At 31.3% G+C, this 21754-nt stretch overlaps 1 protein-coding gene across 12 annotated transcripts in view; it reads left to right on the top strand.

The window, feature by feature from the left end:
• Window positions 1-21754, top strand: part of Sarm (Sterile alpha and Armadillo motif) — a 340621-nt gene that overhangs the window by 263187 nt on the left and 55680 nt on the right. For 11 of the 12 annotated variants that reach the window (XR_013004627.1, XM_076397203.1, XM_076397196.1 and 8 more), the window contains one exon: window positions 21425-21523. Coding sequence is in view for 11 of the 12 variants with exons in the window: in XM_076397203.1 (XP_076253318.1) it covers window positions 21425-21523 (99 nt within the window). In the remaining variant the exon portion in view is untranslated. Of the gene's footprint in view, window positions 1-9369; window positions 9487-21424; window positions 21524-21754 lie in introns of those variants that run through there. The other variant, XM_076397195.1, reaches the window with a different exon arrangement.

Below are 21754 nucleotides of genomic sequence, written 5' to 3'. Positions count from 1 at the left end.
ATTCTCTACGTTTCTGGGTATGAAATAGAAATGAAGAATAAGTAACGCTCAGTTACTTTACCGTATTTCTGCTGACATAACAACCATTTCCTCCAAATACTTAGTTAATATGTATCAAAAATTTTTAATTGAAAGATATTTTTTATATAATGTGTTATTACATTTTTACTAGTGTTACAATTTGTTTTTAAATTAACTTAAAATTGGGTATATGGTACCATATATCTGCAATTATCAGTAATAATGTTTTTGTATTAATTAACACTGCTCTTTTTCTGTTAACTATACTGCACTGTAAGATCAGATGGTTTGTTTATTTTATTTCTGTATCATGATCTAGTGTTACTCAGTAGTTACAATACTTCGGTATTAACATGAGAGTCAAGTCTCTCCTTGAGAGTGAGAGTGCCAGAAGGTCTCGGTGTGAGTAATCATTCTTACAGTATCTGAGTGTATCTACGATACTTCTTGGGAATTTTAGTCTGAAAATGTGTATTTTATTTATCATATTTTTTGGCATATAACTAATAATTCTTGTATGAAGAATGCAAACGTATTTTTGGTTTTATATGCACAATTTTATTTTTCACGGAATTATACCATTCTCTACAAAACTTCAGAGTTGCCAAATTGTAGTCTTCGACTAGTAAACATCAACGCTAACTCTAACATTGGAGCGAAAGCTCATAAAAAAGGAAAAAAGGAGAAAAATCACATAGCATAACAGAAATAACTATCGATAGAAATTCCCCAATGAATTTAAGTTTCCAGTTTCATTTTTTCTGTGATCAAGATGCAACCTGCCAACTTTATCAAAATCACTATATAAAAAAAATCCTAGATTTCCTACAACACTCATTGACTTTCAGTGCCTCTTTACTTTTAATCATACAACTAAAGTTAAAACTTCCCACAAATAGTACATTGCTGACTAATAATTTGACATCTTCTAAGCAGAGTAAAAATATTATTGTTCTCAATTTCTGTATCGAAATAATCCAAATCTTACGACATAGTAATTCACAAACCTAATACGATAATAAATAGCATTTCAAATAATAAGGTATCCTGGTGAAATCGTTCACCTTGATCTTCACTCACATCTCCTAAATTTTCTGGAAAATAGTCTAGGTGGAAGGAACTATAACCTCCTTGAAGGCCATTCACCCTCCTTTTTGAGGATCCATCATGATCGTGATGAATTGTGAGTCAGTTATAAACCATGTAATGTTTTGTCCAACGTAAACACCTTTCTTCACATTTGCGCTCTAGCCTGAAAACTTGTGAAACCATGTATTTGAAGCAATCTCCATCTTTGGGAAGTGATTTTACAAATTACTTCATCACTCCCAACTTATATATGTATTGTCCATCGGGGAATTAAAGAACTTTATGTGAAGGTACTAATGTTTCAAGTAGAACGTTATTTTCACTAACATTTAAATTCCCTCGGCAGCCAAGTATTTTTGGTCCTATGATTTGTTCGTTATTTGCCGTCCCATAGACACATAAAGCAAGAGAATTTGGTGAACTCAACTGTTTGTCGGAGAAACTTGCACAAAATCTTAAAATCACCGCGTACCTGCCAACCATGGTCTTCATATCTTAATTTGCGAAGAACCAATTGCAAGTTCTTGTAGGTTTCTTTGAAATGTACAGATAACCTACAGGAAAGGAAACATATAAACCGTTGTTGTGAAACAGAAGTGCTTTAAAGCTTCTTTTGAATGAATCTATGAAAAAACGCCTATGTGATGTATCGTATTGGATCTTAAAGCCATTAAACCTTCAATATTGGTGCAGTAAACCAACTCCAGACGTCCTGAATTATTTTCGTTTTCAGCAAACTAAAATATATAAAAATCAATTGAAAATACTCAAACAGCTTTTTTGTTGGAAGCCTGTGTCATTGACAACTCAATATTTTAGTTTATAATTGAGAATTTCCGTGTGCATGTTTCAGGCAATTCTTGAAACCCTAAACATAAGATTACGTTAGTAATTGCTAGTTTCTCTATGTTTTGCTTGAAAATTCCACCGAACGTAATTGGTACCACCCACAGCAGTCTCCATCGTTGTGAGCAACGAAATAAAATCGTTGAACTGTTATTGACAGGATTACAAATTAACCGATTCGATAACGATCGGGTCGATTATACAAAAAACGTACGATTCTAGGCCGTAATAGTAAAATCGGAGTTTAGAAAGTACCGTATGACATCACTCGCCGGATGTAAGAGTAAAATCAAGAGCGCCGGGAACTGTTATTAATAAAAAAGACACCTGCCGATTTTTATATACGTGCATCACAAAAAACTTTAATGATCTGTCAAATTGTATCACATCGTTTATTATTTAAATGATTACAGGCTGGGATCAGCGCGGATATAATAAATCTACGGTTGATAATTGACGATGTATTATGTAACAGAATACCTTGATAAACAATCTCGTTAATTAAACACAGGTAATCCGTCTTTTATAATGTATTAAAAACCGAAAAAAATACTCTAAATTAAAATCATAGTATGATAAATGATATACTACAAAATAAAGACAAAAAAAACACTTGTTAGATTCAATTGGTCTGACGCTATGACAAATGATACAGAATAGGTTAAAACAAGGGAAAAAGTTTTTCTTTGTTGCTGAATCTATTGAAGGAAACATTTTTTTAATTTATTTGTTATTATCCTTAATAGTTCAACAATCGGCCCACTGCAATAAATCTTTATTATTCTGTTTCTATTTCTAAATCTTACCCTAAAGTTTATATCTGTTCATCAATCATAATTACATTAGAATGATAGCAACTGTTTCTATTCTACACATTTCACTGTTATCAACAACATTTAGCTGATGAATATAATCTTGATATTTCATATATATATATATATATATATATATATATATATATATATATATATATATATATATATATATATATATATGAAGAACATTTGATACAAACATTTTATTCTAAAATAATTATAGAAAAAAGAATAAATAGGATAATAAATATAATGTATTTATCGATATATACTCATTGCAATAATAAACCAAAGTTGCTTTGTTATAGTTGCTTAATATAGGAGATATTAGATGAGAGAAGGCTTAAATGTCTCTCACCCTTTGGTATAATCTTAAATTTGATCGATGACAAAGAATTCTTGTTCTTTCAATATTATCTTGTCACATTTGAAAATGAAGCTAGTGAAATTTCATTGCTTCTTGTTTTCTTTTCTTTTATCTTGCTCTAGATTAATCTGATCTCGTGTAAACATTTCGTCCTTGCCTCTGACAAAAATTAATCAAGCCAGATGTTTTCTGCAATGACCTCCAGGTTGACTGTCAATCAAAGGTAATGATTAGCTGGTAGTGCTGTGGAATTTGAACCTACCTTCAGCTGTAGACCCATTTACTAAAAGATCATAAAGGATTACGTAACAAAAAACTAGAATACTAACGGCAACATAACAGTCTTACACGTAAACCAGTAAAATACAAGAGGTAATCGAACAAGTATTTTAAGTGAATGAGCTATGAATCATTAAAGTAGCATCATAAATGAATTCTGAACATGAATAATATAAACAGCACTCCTTGTAACCATCATGTATGTAATCAAAAAAGAATAACAATATAAGTGACATCCCAATTGTCAAATGAAATGATTTATTGTGTGCCAAATGAGTTCAGAATCATTAAATTCGTTCTGTCCTTGAACTTGCAAATTAAACTTACTGTAAGCACCACTCTAACATATATACTTTCACCAATTAAATAACAAATTATTTTAACCTTTTCTTATGAATCGCAGGAATACTAAATTAGAGTTAATTAGAAATTGAACAATTAATTTAGAACAATTGGTCCTTATGATTAGCTAAAAAAACTGTTTTATTTCTTACAAATAAATTATTGGGTAACATAAAAAAATTCCTGGAAAATCGAAATGCGGTTATTTTCTCTCTAAATAATTGATATTTTTTTAGTAATATTTTATGAAATAACCGTCGAGCCGAACTGATAGTGGACGTTAAACAAAAAAAAAATTACAAAACATCATTTCAAGGTCAACGGCTATAACTTCGGCCCACACCATTTTCTGATCGGCAAAGAATGAAGAATACATTATTTTTTGGAGCGGCTGATTTTAATAATGATATTCGCCTTGCTTTATTCAACTCTTTGTAGTGTAAATATATTCGGGCGTAATTTTTTTTACGTTAAATTTACGTTGATAAATGACATTATACCGATATTTGTCGAAATATCAACTGATATTTAAATCAGTGTATCCTGTTCGGTGTCATTAGGTTTATATTAAGTTGTTATTGATGAAAGGCTAATAAGGCAGCAGATCATCGATCAAAACAATTTTTTTTATTGTCAGTTATTATTTGGGTTATGTATATTCAAACTTAATCTTAAATAAAATATCTTGAAATTACACATAAAACTATTTTTATGTCTTGCCAGAAAAGTGATTTTAAAGCTTATTTACATAACCTAGTTGAAATGTTTTCCCAACATGCTAGGTTGTTCAATTCGCCGAAATGAAATAATAAATGTATGGTTGTAAACATTAGTAGTTACTTTTCAATGTAATTGGTTTGTAACCCCAATACACATATCTGAAGATAACCACGTGTCATTGTATTTGTATTTGTCAATCCCGTCACTGCGGTATATTACCACTTCATTTGAGGAGTGCAAATCAGAATGAACTAAATCGGGCGAATATGTTGAACGTTGAAGCAATTCGTTTCTTAATGGACTAATTTTAACTATGGTTTTTTGCACCAGCTTTTTTGCATTCATTGTTTTACCACTTAGTGAACAACATTGCTTTTGTATCCTAATATGTTGAATTCATTGTACTTCATAGCTTCTTATTTTGATTCAGGATCATTGTAGTAAGCTCAAATCTTACTCGTGGTAATGAAATTTACAAAACTACACAACTTTGTATCTGTGTGTCTCAAACTATAAAGACGACAATTAAAACCTGAAGCCAAGCAAAATATTTCTTAAATTTCCTACCTCTCATGTCATATTTATATATCTATGTTATAGCATGTTTCTTATCAACGTTTTTTTTTAAATGATAATAATTGTTATCTTTCATTCCTTTATCCTTTTATATTTTTAAATTAAGTTTCACTGTCGATTGTATTTTTCTCTCATATATTCAATCCTTATATCATGCATAAAATATCAAGTCAATTACTACTTCAAATTAATATTTCACAATTTTTAACAGTAGCTAGTAATTATATTGTGGCTACTTAATCTCAAAATATAATAGGTAACGCTATTAAAGCTTGATAAAAGAAATTGAGTTAATATTTACAACGTTAACTCAAATAAACAGAAACAGACATCACTACATAGTATAAAACAAAGTCGCCTTTTCTGTCCCTATATCCCTATGTGCGCTTAAATCTTTAAAAATACGCAACGGATTTTGATGCGGTTTTTTTCAATAGATAGAGTGATTCAAGAGGAAGGTTTATATGTATAATACATGCATAATATACTAAGGCAACATTGCTAATTTTAGAGGTTTCTAACGTGATGTCGTAAATTAACCTATTTTTTTAGGCTTATTTAGCAATTAGCAAAAACGCTGCCTAACCCTACGAGTTAGATCAAATTAATGTACTACAGTATTGTACACCATAAAAGGGTCTACAAAAAAGTCCGCGATGGTATATGTTTATCTTTTAGGGATAACCCACATTAACCATTTTTATTGTTTACTTTTTACGTGAGAAAATGGCTTATTTACGAAGCTATTTTAAGCAATACGGCATTAATCCTTGTCGAATTAAGTACCTTAAATACAGTGTGCAATTAATATAGATCAATATGGTTCCTTACAGCATGTAAATTAAACAAATATTTTCGGAGATATTACAAATTTAAAATTTGCGTTTAAAAATGTGTAATGTAATAAAAATTGTATGAATTTAGATATTCCAAAGATAGCAGGAAATCTTCATAGTAAGTATAGGGGAAGAGGAATTGTTTTACTCCAAATTTAATGCGTGCAGGCCAAGGGCAGTAATGAATGAACCAAAAATACTGGATCGATTTTAATCATGTTTTCATTGAGTGACATAGGCATATATATTTTATGCCCGTGCAAAGTCGGAGCGGGCCGCTATGTTTTTATATACAACGTTCATATTTTTTCTGTAGTGTATTTAATTTAGTATCAGCATTGCACCCGTGCGAAGCCGGGGCGGGTCGCTAGTATATCTTAAAGCATTAATTTTATACCTTAATCTCAAGATAGGCATTATATTTGCTACTGCTGTTAGCACATTGGTAGAGACAGAATGGACTATCGATATAAGAGGCGTAGGTTCAAATACTTCACTAAATACAGGTGTTTTTAATTTTAATAAGATCTAACAAGGAATAACGGCAGGCTGGGTAAAGCCGGATGTATTCTACAATTTCCTCTAAGTCGGTTCTAATAGAACTTAATTAGTAAAAAAAACTTGTATTTTAACCACCTCCTATAATGCTATATTAATATTCACTCAATTTAAAAACTGTATGTAAACCTATAATAAATAAAATATTGTTTTATGATTTGTTAACATCTGGTGAAACTTTTATATTACAACCAAGGTGATATGAACAATTAATTACATTAAGTGGACAATTAAATGGAACTGTCACTGTATCTTGATTTAAATACTTCATTATCCGAGAATAAGCAATACTTAATTTACATTCAAAATATACTTTTAATCCTTAAAAATAATTACCACACCGAAAGTTATGCAAGCAATAATTAGATATTAATACAGTAACAATTTCACTAGTTTATTTTCATTCAATTTATATTTTGTTTATAACTTATCACGTGTACATAATAAACATCCGGTATGTTACAGTTTGAATATAACTATATATTTATTAAGTATCGGTTAACGGTTGAATGAACTTTTCACTGAATATCCTCACTCGACATCGCTTCCCTTCGAAAACAATAACAGATTATTATATTCGTACCTTTGTAATGGTGGCGTGTAGCTTCGTCAGGGACACGTTTAACCGATGGTGGTTAAAACATCTGTTGCCGTTGTCATTCCCGGTTATCACTTGGAGAAATTGTAGTTCAAAAAATGTGTCATGATGTAAAACGAAACTGCCAAGTTCAACTGATAAGATTACATCCTTCGCAGTTGTCATACTGTCGAGCAAAAAAGTAACGGGACAATTGAAAAAGATTGTATTACATTAATTGTTGTTTTATTGTAGTATTTATTAACTTTGAAAAAGTTTAAATTATTGCTTCCCATGTGAATTATTTGTATATATTCATTAAAATGTCCAATACAATTATGTCTGCTTTTGATCCAATTCTCTATATATTCATTGCTTACCAGGTAAAAAAAAATTTTCAAAGAAAGTTCTCTATAGCGTAATATTACTAACGATAAAAAGCGAATGTACTTCGATAAGCCCAAATACAAGAAGTTATGGGTAGTTCAGGAAACCCATTCACATCCACACTCAAGCGGATTATCCATAGCCTATTAAGTTTTGTTGTGCATATGGTGGGGCATATGATACTGCCGATATCTACCAATATCAATTGAACAAATTATGAAGCAAATGCAATCTTCAGGGACCATTAGCTTTGGTTTGAATATCATATCGTAGCTAGTTGTGAAGTGTTTTATAAAAATGACCGAATCTTTAGTCTTTTCGATCAAACGTTTGCCAACACATTTCTTTTTTAAAATTTTAGTGTCTACGTACTTACAAGGTGTTCCCCTCGTGAATCATCTGTAATCAGTCTTTGTTTTAAGTATATTTTCCGAGTCCTATGATTTCGTTCAGAATAAGAATAGTTAAATTATCAGTTTTCAGTTTTTTAAAGGTTTGATTCGCATGCTGCTGTTTTTGACATGTACAAATAAAACCATCATTAAACATCAGAAATATAGTAAAGTTACTTTATAAGCTAACCACATGCAAAATCTATTAGCTCTATCTATTGAAATCTATTGCTAGCATATATCCAATTTATCGATTGACAATATTTTGTATAAATATCAGGATGATTATGATCCCGTATAAACATTTCGTCCTTGCCTCTGACAAAAATTAATCAAGCCAGATGTCGTCTGAAATGACACTCAGGTTGAATATCAATCAAGGGTAATGATTAGCTGAAGTTTTGAAATCACCTTAAGCTGTAGGTCCATTTACTAAAAGATCATAAAAGATTACGTAACAAGAATCTAGAATACTAACGGCAACATAACAAACTTACACGTAAACCAGTAAAATACAAGAGATCATCGAACAAGTACCAGTATTTGAAGTGAATGAACTATGAATGATTAAAGTAGCATCATAAATGAATTCTGAACATGAATAATATAAACAGTACTCCTTGTAACTATCATGTATATAATCAAAAAAGGAATAACAATGTAAATGACATCCCAATTGTTAAACGAAATAATTTATTGAGTGCCAAATGAGTTCACAATCATTAAATTCGTTCTGTCCTTGAACTTGCAAATTAAACTTACTGTAAGCACCACTCTAACATATATACTTTCACCAATTAAATAACAACTTATTTTAACCTCTTTTGTATGAATCGCAGAAAGACTAAATTAGAGTTAAGTAGAAATTGAATAATTAATTTAGAATAATTGGTCCTTATGATTAGCTAAATAAACTGTTTTATTTCGTACAAATAAATTATTGGGTAACATAAAAAAAGTTGCTTGAAAATCGAATGCAGTTATTTTTTCTCTAAATAACTGATATTTTTAGTAAAGTTATTTTACAAGTTATGATTAGCTAAATAAACTGTTTTATTTCGTACAAATAAATTATTGGGTAACATAAAAAAAGTTTCTCGAAAATCGATGCCGTTATTTTTTCCCTAAATAACTGATACAGTCAATAGTAAAATTCTGGAGAGATTATGACTATGAAGCTACCAATGGCGAACTGAAGACAATGTAATAAAAACAATATTTTCCATATTATATAATTTATATAAAACAACGTTGGCCCTGTATCATGTACTTAATTAAATTTTGACTTAAATTATCTTTATTGAATCGTTTACGGTGTCGATTAAAACAATAACAATAGTTGGCACTTATCAGCATTCGGCGCTTTATCGATAGATCTCTCTCCGAAACGAAAGCATTCTCGATATTTTCGAATTCGACCAGCAGCAACACCACCGCCAACTTACAATTAGCTTTTTAACGATAAGAGCGAGAGCGCGTTTTTCGAATTTAGTTATCGGTCTATAAACGGGCAACGCGGGTCGTGAGATTTCGAACGCGACAACCTAACCTCACAACGCGAAACGCTATGAGCGATGCCCGACTGTTGAACGTCGATGGTTTTTTGTGATTTGTTTTTTTTCTTATTGTGATTTGTTTGTGATCGATCGGTTCAATAATCGCGACAATGAGAACCGTTCTGGTAAGTAAAAGGATTCTGCGTCGGTTTCGGTGTATTTGTGACATTTTATGGAGGTGTTGGAATAAATTCGTAGCGTTTTTAGTCAAAACATGAACTTCTTTCATGACAGGTCATGTATCATTGAACGGAACTGGTGGTAGTCGAACGGAGCGATGCGTGAAGAATACAACGGATGGGACAGGACTTGTCTATAAGTAGTGTGGATAAGCATTATCGTGCTGAACAATGATTTTGATGTGTTTTACGAATGTTCTTCTACTTTTTCCTTCAATGCACATTTCCGATAAATCAGTTATAGTGGATAATTATGATTTCATTTCATTTTATGTTTTGAGTCCGACAAATACATACCATTGGGTTTGGATCCCTGTAGTTTTCACTTTTCAAATGGTAGTTTATGATTTTCAGACTTTATACCATGACTGTTTACTCTTGCAATTATTATAATTAATCCATCTTTCACCAGTGATTATCTGTTGTAAAAATTCGTACCTTTTTATCATTAAAGTGGCAATACAAATCAAAAGCTCCTCCCATTGTTATGCAACCAACTTATAATAAAATATTTTTAGTAAGGACATATGTCTCTTTGTAAGTGTTCAACTATCATCAAAATTATGGGTATTAAAATATATTTATTTTACGTTTCATCAACATATTTAAGGAGATAGAAGGAATAAAGTTTTTGATTAATGCATACAATCCAGAGGTACGTGGAACTTAAAGAAGCAAAACTGGTTCATTTTATCAATCTTCAAAACCACTATAAGAGCGAATTACTCCAAACAAACCAAAATCTTGATTAATCTTGACCCCTTAAAACAACCATTCGATATAACATTTTAATAACTATTTACTTAAGTATTATTTATTTTTATGCTTATTAGTATAAATAACGACAGTACAATAGACTGCTGAACGCTATGATCATATCATTATATAAATAAGGCAGATATTCTGAGAAATAGGCACGAGTACTGTATAGCATCAATTAGACCAATATCAATAGGCTTAGTACGTCAGATATTAAATAAATTTAAAATTACCGGGAATTCATAACAAGTATTTATCGCATTATGAGAATTATCCTACGTTTTATCGTCCTGTTAACGATAAAAATCTATAATAGAATTTTTCGGTGGAACAATAAGCTAAATTCATAACAGATAAAACGTTTGTTATTGATAATAATGCAATTTGTATTGGTTAGTTACATTTATTACCGTAATGATCAACACTATCTAGTTTGTTTCCTCATTTATGACCACATAAAAAAATCACCTTTAAAACATACCCTAGTTCTACAGCAGCTCTTAATCCAGTATATCCTATATTAAGAATTAAAAATCTCCTTTACTTTTTTTATTACTCTGAGTAATTCAATAACCTACACGGTAGGCAATATTGTGACATGTAGAAAACCACTTCAGTAAGTGTAAACCATTCTATTTTATATTTTATATTTGTCCATTAATCATATGTAATTGTAGAGCTTCTAGTCTACGCATTTCATTGCTATTACGCACATTTAACTGATCGGCAGGTACGTTGTACTTTCCGAGTACTTGATGCTAACACTTTAAATTGCACTCGTTATGGGTTTTAGAGGTATGTCGCGTCGATATCATTTATAGACTGACTATGCACATTGCTGCTACTTTGATAGCATCAAGATTGGTTAAAATACCGTAGTACAGAATTATGATAAACTTTCAATCTTAGTGCAAATTCTCACAAGAATATAACTAATAAAAACACCTAATACAAAGATACCGAAAGTTATCATGGTGGCAAAAACAGTACTTCCAACTTATAGAAAAAAATTAAAAGGTTTTTAACAATAAACAATTCCAATGCTTTTTACACAGTTCTTTCCTTCTCATTCAATGAAACGTATAAACTGGGCGTTGAGTATGCTTGCAAAAATTTATTTCCTATTAAAAAGAAATTATTTTTAAAATCAATTAAACCTGGAATATTTTTTCTAAAACACAGTTTACTCCTTTAAAATTAATTATGGCTGGCTTGGTTGGCATTGTGATCAAGGCGACAGATACTGTTACGATATTCGCGGGTTCGAATCATGGTGGGGTATGGTCCTACAAGGAAAATGATCTCAATCACGTCAGTAACCAGGCTGGGTAAGGCCGGATGTTTCGTGGGATGATCTCCAAACTAGTCACTCGCCAGTCGGTGGGCTTAATGCCGAGGACCGTGGTTTGTTGGTGGACCGTTTTGATATTCAAGATTTACTATGTACTTTCGTACTCTCTTTTAGTATGTAAATTTCCTTTATATTGCAATATTTTGGTATACAAATTAAAACGTATTTATTGACGATGATTTTCAATCACTAGACAGCGTAAAAATTTTATTTAAAAAGAAATTATAGTAATAACTAAGAGAATATTTATTATTTATCCTTCGTCATAACAACATTTCTTACTTACAACATGAAATATTGAAGCATTACTTGATAAAGATTTAATCCAAATAGAATGAAAGTGACTGCGTAAAATGTTACTCAACACCATGTTTTATTACATTTACAGAAGATAGTCCCAACACTAAGTGTCATTAATGAATGAAAGAACTATTAGATATCGAAAAGCTATTTATAAGATTCTATTAAACATGGAAAAATGGTCGGTTGAACGGTTTCGTTGATCTAATTGTCGAGAACAAAAAGTTGCTATATTACGAATATCCCAAATACAAATATATTAAAAAAAACAGATTAATCTGCTCCATTACAGTCACAGGATTATGTGCTTGTGTTGGTTTGGAATCAGACTATGAGATCCTGAAAGAATCTGAAATTGTTACTAGCGATCACTTGACGCACAGTATTGGCAGATCCCAACTCAATACTTAAACGCTAACAGTGATACCCGCCGTATTCTCCAAACATTGCACCATCAAATAATTTCTTACAATCAGTGTTTGTGAACCAGATTGGATCTTCCACCCAAGGAAGCAAGCCCAGTGACAGTTATTTACCCAAAGAAACACGAAGTCATATTTGTTTTTTTTTTGTTCTGGTCTAAAACCAGGTGGTGGAATACATAATACTGATACTGCATTACTAAATTTGGAAATATGGCACCCGCCAACCGGGCAGCCGTTATTGGGCATGAGGACCCGGCGAAAGAACAGATGGTGAAACTAACTATTGATTCGCGATCTTGAATCAACACATCACTGGGTGTTGTCGTATGGGGGCAAAAGTGCTGAAGTGCTAAATTTCTGAAGTGTCAGTTTCTCTATGAATTTGATTATTTCTGACAAGGCATGGAGCGTTTATGATTCTCCTGAGTAGCTTATTTTGGAAATGTTGAAGCCGTTTCAGCTGGTAGGGTGTAACCAACTCGTAGTAGTTCTACTCTACTAGTAAATAGACATTAGATCCGTGGAGAAGTACGGACCGGATTAACATCTTGTAATAAGCATTTCTTATCTTATGGAAAATGATGGCCTGGGTTTCAAGGGGTTGATTTGCAACCTCCAGAATCTCAACCACTCAACCGCATGATCGAGCTGCTTCTGTAAACCTCCTTGAATCGTATCCTTAAGCCTGGAGCCCGTGAAGAAAGCGTCGACGACAATATGCTCTTTCCTCGACAGATCTGATATAAGGAGGTTAAATAAGGCTGGGGAAGTCATATTTGTACACTTAAGAATTAAGTCAAATATATCTAAAATATTTAATTATTCATTTTAAAAAATAAAAAATAGATACCCATTTCTTTCTTTTTATTAAATTATTAAAAATACAACGTAAACAACCATTGTAAAATTAATGGAGTACATTTTATCGTCTCTTGGAACCGTTTGTCACGCAGAACAATGTACGGATTAAACTCAAACGATAGCCTTTGATGTTTACCGACCGATATTTGACTGAAACTGTTATGGTACGTGATCGGCCTCGTCAGTCAGGATAAAAACTATTAATGTCACTCGGGAATGGGGCAAGAGGGAGTCGGGCCGGCCAAAAACCTCGAATCTGTTGCACGAGCGATCGATAGTGATTGACAGAAAACTGTCGTGTCGTTGGGATATTGTGATAAGCTGACATCTGAATAGAACTCTAGTCTTTGCTTAGATAATACAGCCGAGAAACAAGAAAAATCAATTGTTTGATAAGTATTAAAGATGAATAAACAAACTGAAAAAATTGTTTTTGTTCTTATGGATATTTAAAATTATATTTATCCAATATCTACGAGTAACTATCTTTATATCTTAATTATTTAGAGATTACAATAGCTTACTTACTCAAACAATTTATAATTCTAGTTGTAGTCAGTATCTTCGCATTTTTGTATATTCCTTTGACATACATTATCTTATTTCTTTAAAAATCTACTGTTTCTTTACTAATTAGATTTTTTCCGTTTACCTAATCCTCTCTCCTAATAAGTTACCATAGTTAAGTTATACATCTAAACAGTTCGCAATATGCTATTTGTACATACATGGTCTTTTATATTTCAGGATTTGAGAGCAAAAATTAAATTTTAATATTTATAACAGTGTATACGCTTGTTTTGAATAATTTTTCCATTGTAGTATATTTATTGACAATCTGTCTCTTGAAAGAGGTTACAATTATTATTAATTAAAATCAAATATTGAACAATTTATTACCATTCTACGTTACTCTATATCACAGTATAATTAACCTTTAACTTTCCTATAATTTAAATTATTGAATAATTAAATATTATTGTAAGCTATCGCCAATTTACAGAAATCTTCCATGGTATAGACACCAAAGTTAATCATAAAATAATTGTGGTCTACAAAACAATATTGTTTTACTAAAAATATAGCCCTTTAAAAACTAATGCTATATTTGGTCATTTAGTTCATCAATATAACATATCCTCTCTCATAGATTAAGAGCAGCACTGCCATAATCAGTGAATTAAAGCACAATTTATTACAACATCCAGCATATTTGGCAGATTTAGCCCTCTCTAACTAAATTATAGCCATCGAGCAGTATAATTTCACCTAAAATATTCTCTCTTCATGTTTATCAACAATCTTTTTATTCGACTTTCCTATTAACATTTAAAAAAATCCACAAAATGATTATGAATGACCGTAAATTGAAACTCAATGAAATAGCAGACACTCTTACTTTTAACCAAAAACAACGACAAGTTTATAAGTTTATAATTCGCAGCAGTGTTTGAAGATAATTAAGCGTAATAAACCCGAGTTTTTACGTCGATATGTGACAATGGATGAAATATGCCTCCATCATTTCACTCCGAAGCCCAATCAACAGTCATCCGAGTGGACTGCACACGATGAACCCGCTCCAAAGCGTGGGAAAACGCAACAGTCAGCTGGCAAGCTTATGTCACAATCGCTCTATCATCTCAACAGTCCGCTGGCAAGGTTATGGCGTCTGTATTTTGTGATGCGCATGGAATAATTTTCATTGACTACCTTGAAAAAGGAAGGACCATCAACAGCGACTATTACATAGCTTTATTGGACCGTTTGAAGGACAAAATCGTCGAAAAACAGCCGCATCTGAAGAAAAACGAAAGGCTGCTTCATCAAGACGATGCACCGTGTAACAAGTCAGTGAAAACGATGGCAAAAATTCATGAATTGGGCTTCGAATAGCTTCCTCATCCGCCGCATTCTCCAGATCTGCCCCAGCGACTATTTCCTGTTTTCAGATCCCAAAAGAATGCTCGCTGGGAAGAAATGTTCACCGAATGAAGAGGTGATCGACGAAACTGAGGCCTATGGTATGGCCAAAAATGGTATCGAAAGGTCGGAGGGTCGCTATAATCAGTGTAACACCCTTGAAGGGAATTATGTTGAATAAAAAAAACAAATTTTGGCAAAAAAATGTGTTTTACTATGGTAGGCCGGGGACTTTTCAATTGGCCTGTTAAATGTTTCCTTAATCTGGATCTTCTAACTTTTAAAAATTAATAATTTTTCTCGGCGCCTTGGAAATATTTTCTGATCAAAATAAATTGTGTTTATTTATAAACACAACGTTATACTATTAAAAGTACGAATAATCAACTTAATCTCTTAAATTATTTGTTAATTAGTATTTGTACGCTATCGGCGGCAATATCTTGCAGATATTATTTGGACAAATATATTTGGGAGTCGCAAAGATCAAGGTTAAGTTAATAAACAGGCTCATCGCGAACGACTTAAAGCAATTAGTTCTTGCAACACGCAACATTTGTTTGCGCTACTCCAACATTCATTAAATTATCCGTTTAATGATTTTCATCATAAAAACATTAACTGCATTGATATCGGAAAAGGTCGGCAACGGTCACTGGGATTTTCGATCTATTTTGGGAAGAATTAACCAGGTTTTATAGTAAATAAATCTTCCAGCGCCTTTATTTTGATTCTTTTTTTTGCCACCGCCTGTGCATTGACTTGTGTAAACCTACGTTCATTATATAAAATTAAATTTCTTTAAAAATTGTGATTTTTTGTATGTTATCGGCGTTGTTGGATGTTAACGATACGGCATTTGTTTTACATTTAATCCAAGTTTACTACGATATGTCATAGAATAATATTTTGAATTCATTGCATTTTTTTCGTGCTTGGCTGGAAATGGATACAGATGGATGACATTTAAAGTAATTTGCGCATAGCGTCACAGCTCAGATGATTTATGGTATAATATTAATTTATAAAATATGCTTAGTATAATATATAACCAGGTCAAGTGTGGGAAAAATAAATCAGTATGTATTCGTCAAATTAAATTTAATTTTAGGTCCCTCCAGCCTGAAATTAAGATTAAATACTGATACAGCATACAAGTTCCTATGGCTTGATTTGATTTGCTTCAATCTTCTGATTTCCTGTGTGCTGTCCAGTAGGTGTGTTGCTTTTATGTTGCTATAATTTATTAACCTTATTTGTTGTTTAAGGCGAAAACTTGGATGACTTCGTAAATACATTTGATTTCGAGGTCATCATCTAGCTCTTCGTTGGTTACGTAGTGAAGAATTTTGTTCTGGCGTCGTTAGATTACAAGTTGGTTCGATGTTTCAGTGCAATCACATAAGCCCAAATAGGCTTTATAACAGACTTATAAATAAATCTCTTTGATTTTTGTACTAGATGGTAATATCTCCTCCAACTAACCAGTACAGTTCTTTGATTTTAACTACAATTTTTTATATGATTAAAGAAAAAATGTTAGCCTTTAAATGTTAGTTCTAATTTTGTATGTTTCTTCATTTCCAAGTATGAGTGAACTTATCTTTCGTTCTTAAGTACTTGTGTTCCCAGACCTATCATCTGTCTATACAAACTTTAAAGCTTATTCATAAAATCTTATCTAAAATGTCATATTAAATAGGGGCCTCTATATAGAGCCATTTTTTCAAAACTAATTCAACGATATTCAGTATAGATTACAACGAATTAATGGTATAGATTTATTTATTAATATTTAAATATCGACTTTTGTGACAGTTTAATTAGGTTTTGAAAATAATAACAGGATATGAGATATTTTTTAGATAAAAACAATTCTTGCCGGTAGTTGTTGATTGCCTAGATTAGTCAGCTATTACGAACAATTTCAGGGCACTTGTTATGACTTTCGACTAACTAGAGTTTAACCATTATATTCACTATTTGGTTAAATACAGTTAATATGGGTTAAGAAATAATAGTAAAGTAAACTTCGAACCAAAAACATTAGACACAATAAATAATCAAATGAGTGAATAGTAACCGATAGAGAGTCAAAGAACGTTGGATTGAATTGTGATATTACACTGTGAGACATACATTATTTTGAAGTCTTAGATAGATTAGTTAATCGATAAGGAATATTGCTTGGTTACTCAATACATATTCTTCAAAGTACCTTATAGTATACGATACCCAAAGAGCACTGAAATATTTGTTCTTTATTTAAGCTTCTTTCTTATTTCTTATCTAAACTTATAGATGAACAATACATCAATCAAATAAAAGAATATTGGATATAAGTTGAAATAATTGTGAAGAAAACTTTTAGCAAATAATATTAGATTAAAACAAAAGCTTTAGTAACAAAAACCAAATAAAGTACTGAGAATTTTTATAAAAATTATGAAGATCTTATTTATTAACTATAAGTGATTGGAAATCTAAAATTAATATAAAAAATGCAGTTATAACCAGACAAGACGACACTGCATAGTTCGTGAAACATGTATAGACACGCAATATCCACGCCCTATTCAGAGTTCATAAATTATTTCTATTTATGCTCCAATTTTAATTAGGTCAAGAATGCACAGTTTATTATTCGCAATGAAACTAACATTAACAACTGAATTAAATAGAATGAGACCAATAGCAATAAATTTTCGAGTCGTTAACGCGGTAACCGTGATATATGCCACCTACGATCACTATAAAGTTACCCAGGAGGAAAAAAAGCAAACTGAAAAACTCACTTTACCGTAGAATAGATAAATATTGTTTGAGATTTTACTAAATTATTTTACTAGGGTTTATGAAACATTGCGATTATTGGTACCTTATATGATATTACTATAATTACTTATGTCGTATTAAACTGGGACCAAAGTAATTTCGGTTTTGTAATCTTTATAAAATGATGGTTGTTTTTTTTCCATCGTTTAATTGATGAAAAAAAATGTATTAACTACTCAAGTAATCAGCAATCTAATATCGTATTTATTTTTGTGGTAAGACTTTATCCCTTAAAACAATGTAGTTCACTGTTTCTTAGTTAAATGATTCCCAATTATAATATAAACTATATTTCTTCAATGATAGACATGTATATATATATATATATATATATATATATATATATATATATATATATATAAAACTGGCTGTGGGTTTATCTAGACTGGACCTACAGGTTAACGTAGACTTCGAACTACGGTCCTCGTCATTAGCCTACCGACTGGCGAGTAACCAACTTCCCAAGAAATCATCCCAGAAGACAGCCTGGTTACTGGCGTGACTGTGATCATTTTCACTATATATAAATATAATCATATTGCACTCTTGTCTAGGACTGTCACAAATATTAAACAATCACAAACATAAATGTACGACCATGCCCCAGCAGGATTCGAACCCGCGACTATCGCAACAGTTGTTGGACCGTCGTGTCGCCTTTACCACTGCGCCAACCAAGCCGGCACAACAACAACATTATTTTGTTTATTATTTTTCTTGTATCTGAGCATATTTATCTAAACAGTTTTTACTATCATTATTCAAGTAATTAGTTAATAAGCTACTGGTAATAAATTAAAGTTTATACAATCAAAATAAACAACTGTTTAGAATAATTTTTTATCCTAAATTTAATAAAAATGAGTTCTACGTTTTTATTTTAATCAGTTATCGAAAATGACTGACTATAAATTACTGAAATGGTTGGTATTTAGTTAGTAAATGAAATAAATAACTCGTGATTTTCCAATGAATAAAGACTCCAACGTATATACAAATGTATATTAGCGTTTTTACTTTTAATTTATGCAAATTGTAACCTCTTTACAGCTAATATTATTTAAATATATTATTGGTCAATGTGCATTAAACTTTTATTGCATTAGGCATATATAATATATGTACATCCGCATTTTTACGATTGATATGCCTACCGGACGTTTCTGTGTATATAAACACATTGAATCTGAAGTGCGTTTTTATAACGCATGTGAAGCGATGAAAGTTTTTTTTATTTGATTGACGTGGTATCTGTAGCGGAGTAACAAGACATTACTCTGTAATTTTAATTGTGCGATTTTGTATTTTTTAATTGTTGGGGCCGTATGCTCAAACTTACTATAAAATATAGACATGTTTTCTAGACTCATTATGAATCAACAATTTAAAGAAGGTTACTGGTAAACAAGTTAAATGTTATCATTTTTCTTGGAAATATACCTGCTTTAATCGACATTTAAAAGGTTTAGCGAAAAAAATCACGAATCGGTACTTGTTATAATCAGTAATGTTGAGATATGTCCAAAAACCATTAAACCATGCAATCATTATAATAACAGACATGTAAATGCTATTCTAATCAGGACTGAGGATAGACATAAGCCTGAAAAATCTTCATGACTGTTAGTTTTCATTGTACAAAAGAGTTTCTAAATAGGAATGTGTTTCAACCAACTAAAATATGTTTTGTGTGTATTAAAATGTGTTTTTTAACTTCTTTGAGTTCTACAATTTGCCTAGTGGGCTAGAACATGTACATTTGAAGACAAAGTGTCGTAATACAAACGAAATTAAAACAGGTGGGTCAAATACCGAGAAGAAACAATGGTGAATGTATTGGAGACAAGAACTGTATGAGCATTACATGATAAAGACGTGAAAGTATTTTTTTTAATTCGTCTAACCTTCAACAATCAGCCCAAGAGATAATAAGTATCCTATATGATTTACATTATATAATAACATGTTGAAGATCGCTTCAGTCAAACTTATGAACTAGAACTTACCTATTATTCTATTCTAAAAACTATTATACAGGGGATGGATAAAATATATATATATATATATATATATATATATATATATATATATATATATATATATATATATATATATATGTATATGTATATGTGTATATGTGTGTATATGTATGTATATATATATATATATATATATATATATATATATATATATATATATATATATATATATATATATATGTATATATAAATTTGCTTTTAAAACCTGCGATTCTTAGCGGAATAGATTCGTATAGTGCCTGAAGAGTTTCTAACAGAATATTGTCCAATTTTTGTACCAAGACATCTGTCAGTTGCTTCAATGATGTTGAGGGTAGAAATCCAAAAAGCTTGCTCTAACAGGATTGTGCCGGCCAAGGAAGAAGTTTGATGGTCCCAAGTTCGCTTAGTTCGCCCTCTAATTTTTCTCCACTTTGTCCTTGTTTCTCATATTTTCTTTACCTGTCTTGTGTGTCCTCGATGTGCGGCAACTGTCTTCACAAGCTGAGTTGGCTTCAGCATTGAGACCTTTTCTTATTTCTTTACTTCTCATCCTGTCCATTTTTGTTACATCGCTGACTCGTTCTACCCCATCTTCATTTCTGCTGTTTGTGCCTTACTTTTATTCCTCCTTGACAATACCCACGTCTTGCAATCGAATGTTAGGGCTAGTCTGTAATTTACTTTGAACACTTCTATTTTAACGTTGCTTGATTTTCTTTTTTGTCTTCTTTCCTTTTTGTTAATGAATTTACTATTTATATCAAATAATTCAAATAATTCTATAGCGTTTTGAAGATAATAAATAGAATATTTTCTAATATATCTACTAATAATTCTTTGCGTTTTTTTCTTTATTAAGAAAGAAACTATTAAAAAATATTATTAGTCAAACAAGCATGGGATGAATCCCAGATAGGACTTGTGTAAGCTTCATAAAAAATATTTCATTCATTAACAATATTGTAATGTTTGAGGTTAAGTCAACATCGAACAACGAGAATTGACTATGAACGATAAGAATGAATTCTAAAATCTAATATTGATATAAGTTATGCCGCCTATGAAATATATGATCTCAGCGCCATCTATGTATAAGAATAGGTACTACAATAATTTTTCTTGAACTGGGAATTAGTGTTAGCGCTTATTTTCGCTATTTTTAATGCATATTTTGTTCATTTTGCGACGACCTTGACTACCACGCATACATCAAATCGTGTTGATTAACCAGTAACGAAACGAACCGTGTGTATGTGTATACGTTTTGCGAACGATAAAAATAAACAACAAACTCGATGCAGAATGGGTATCGTTAATTAGTTCCACGCCTACACAAAAGGCGCTAAATCGTAGTTTTGCCGGTACTAATTGAAAAAACCAACGAAATCATCTCTTGTTTTCTGTTCTAGATGGCAACCGACTTCCAAAATGACCATATCGCGAATGGAAACGAGCCGAATATGATGACAAAGAATTTCCCGAGAACGATAGTCACGACAACTTCCCAGGTAATTTGATTTTACATGTAATTAATTTTTTTGTTTGTTTTGGTACTGTTATATTAAAAATAAAAACTAACTAAATACTTAATACTTTAACTAAATACTTAATAATAACTTGAAAATTTAGAGAGTTTATATTAAATAATAAGATCTTTTTAAATTCGTAAAATCATATTTGTTATTAAGTTAATGACAAACCTTTTTCAACAAACTGGTATAAAATCTCAGTATAATATA

This window comes from Rhynchophorus ferrugineus, unplaced genomic scaffold (genome assembly GCF_030347505.1).
Source record: "Rhynchophorus ferrugineus isolate W39M unplaced genomic scaffold, kcgeb_rfMv2 rfM2, whole genome shotgun sequence".
Lineage (NCBI taxonomy): Eukaryota > Metazoa > Arthropoda > Insecta > Coleoptera > Curculionidae > Rhynchophorus > Rhynchophorus ferrugineus.
Note: the sequence above shows the minus strand (reverse complement) of the source record. Positions and strands in the feature narration are given on the sequence as shown.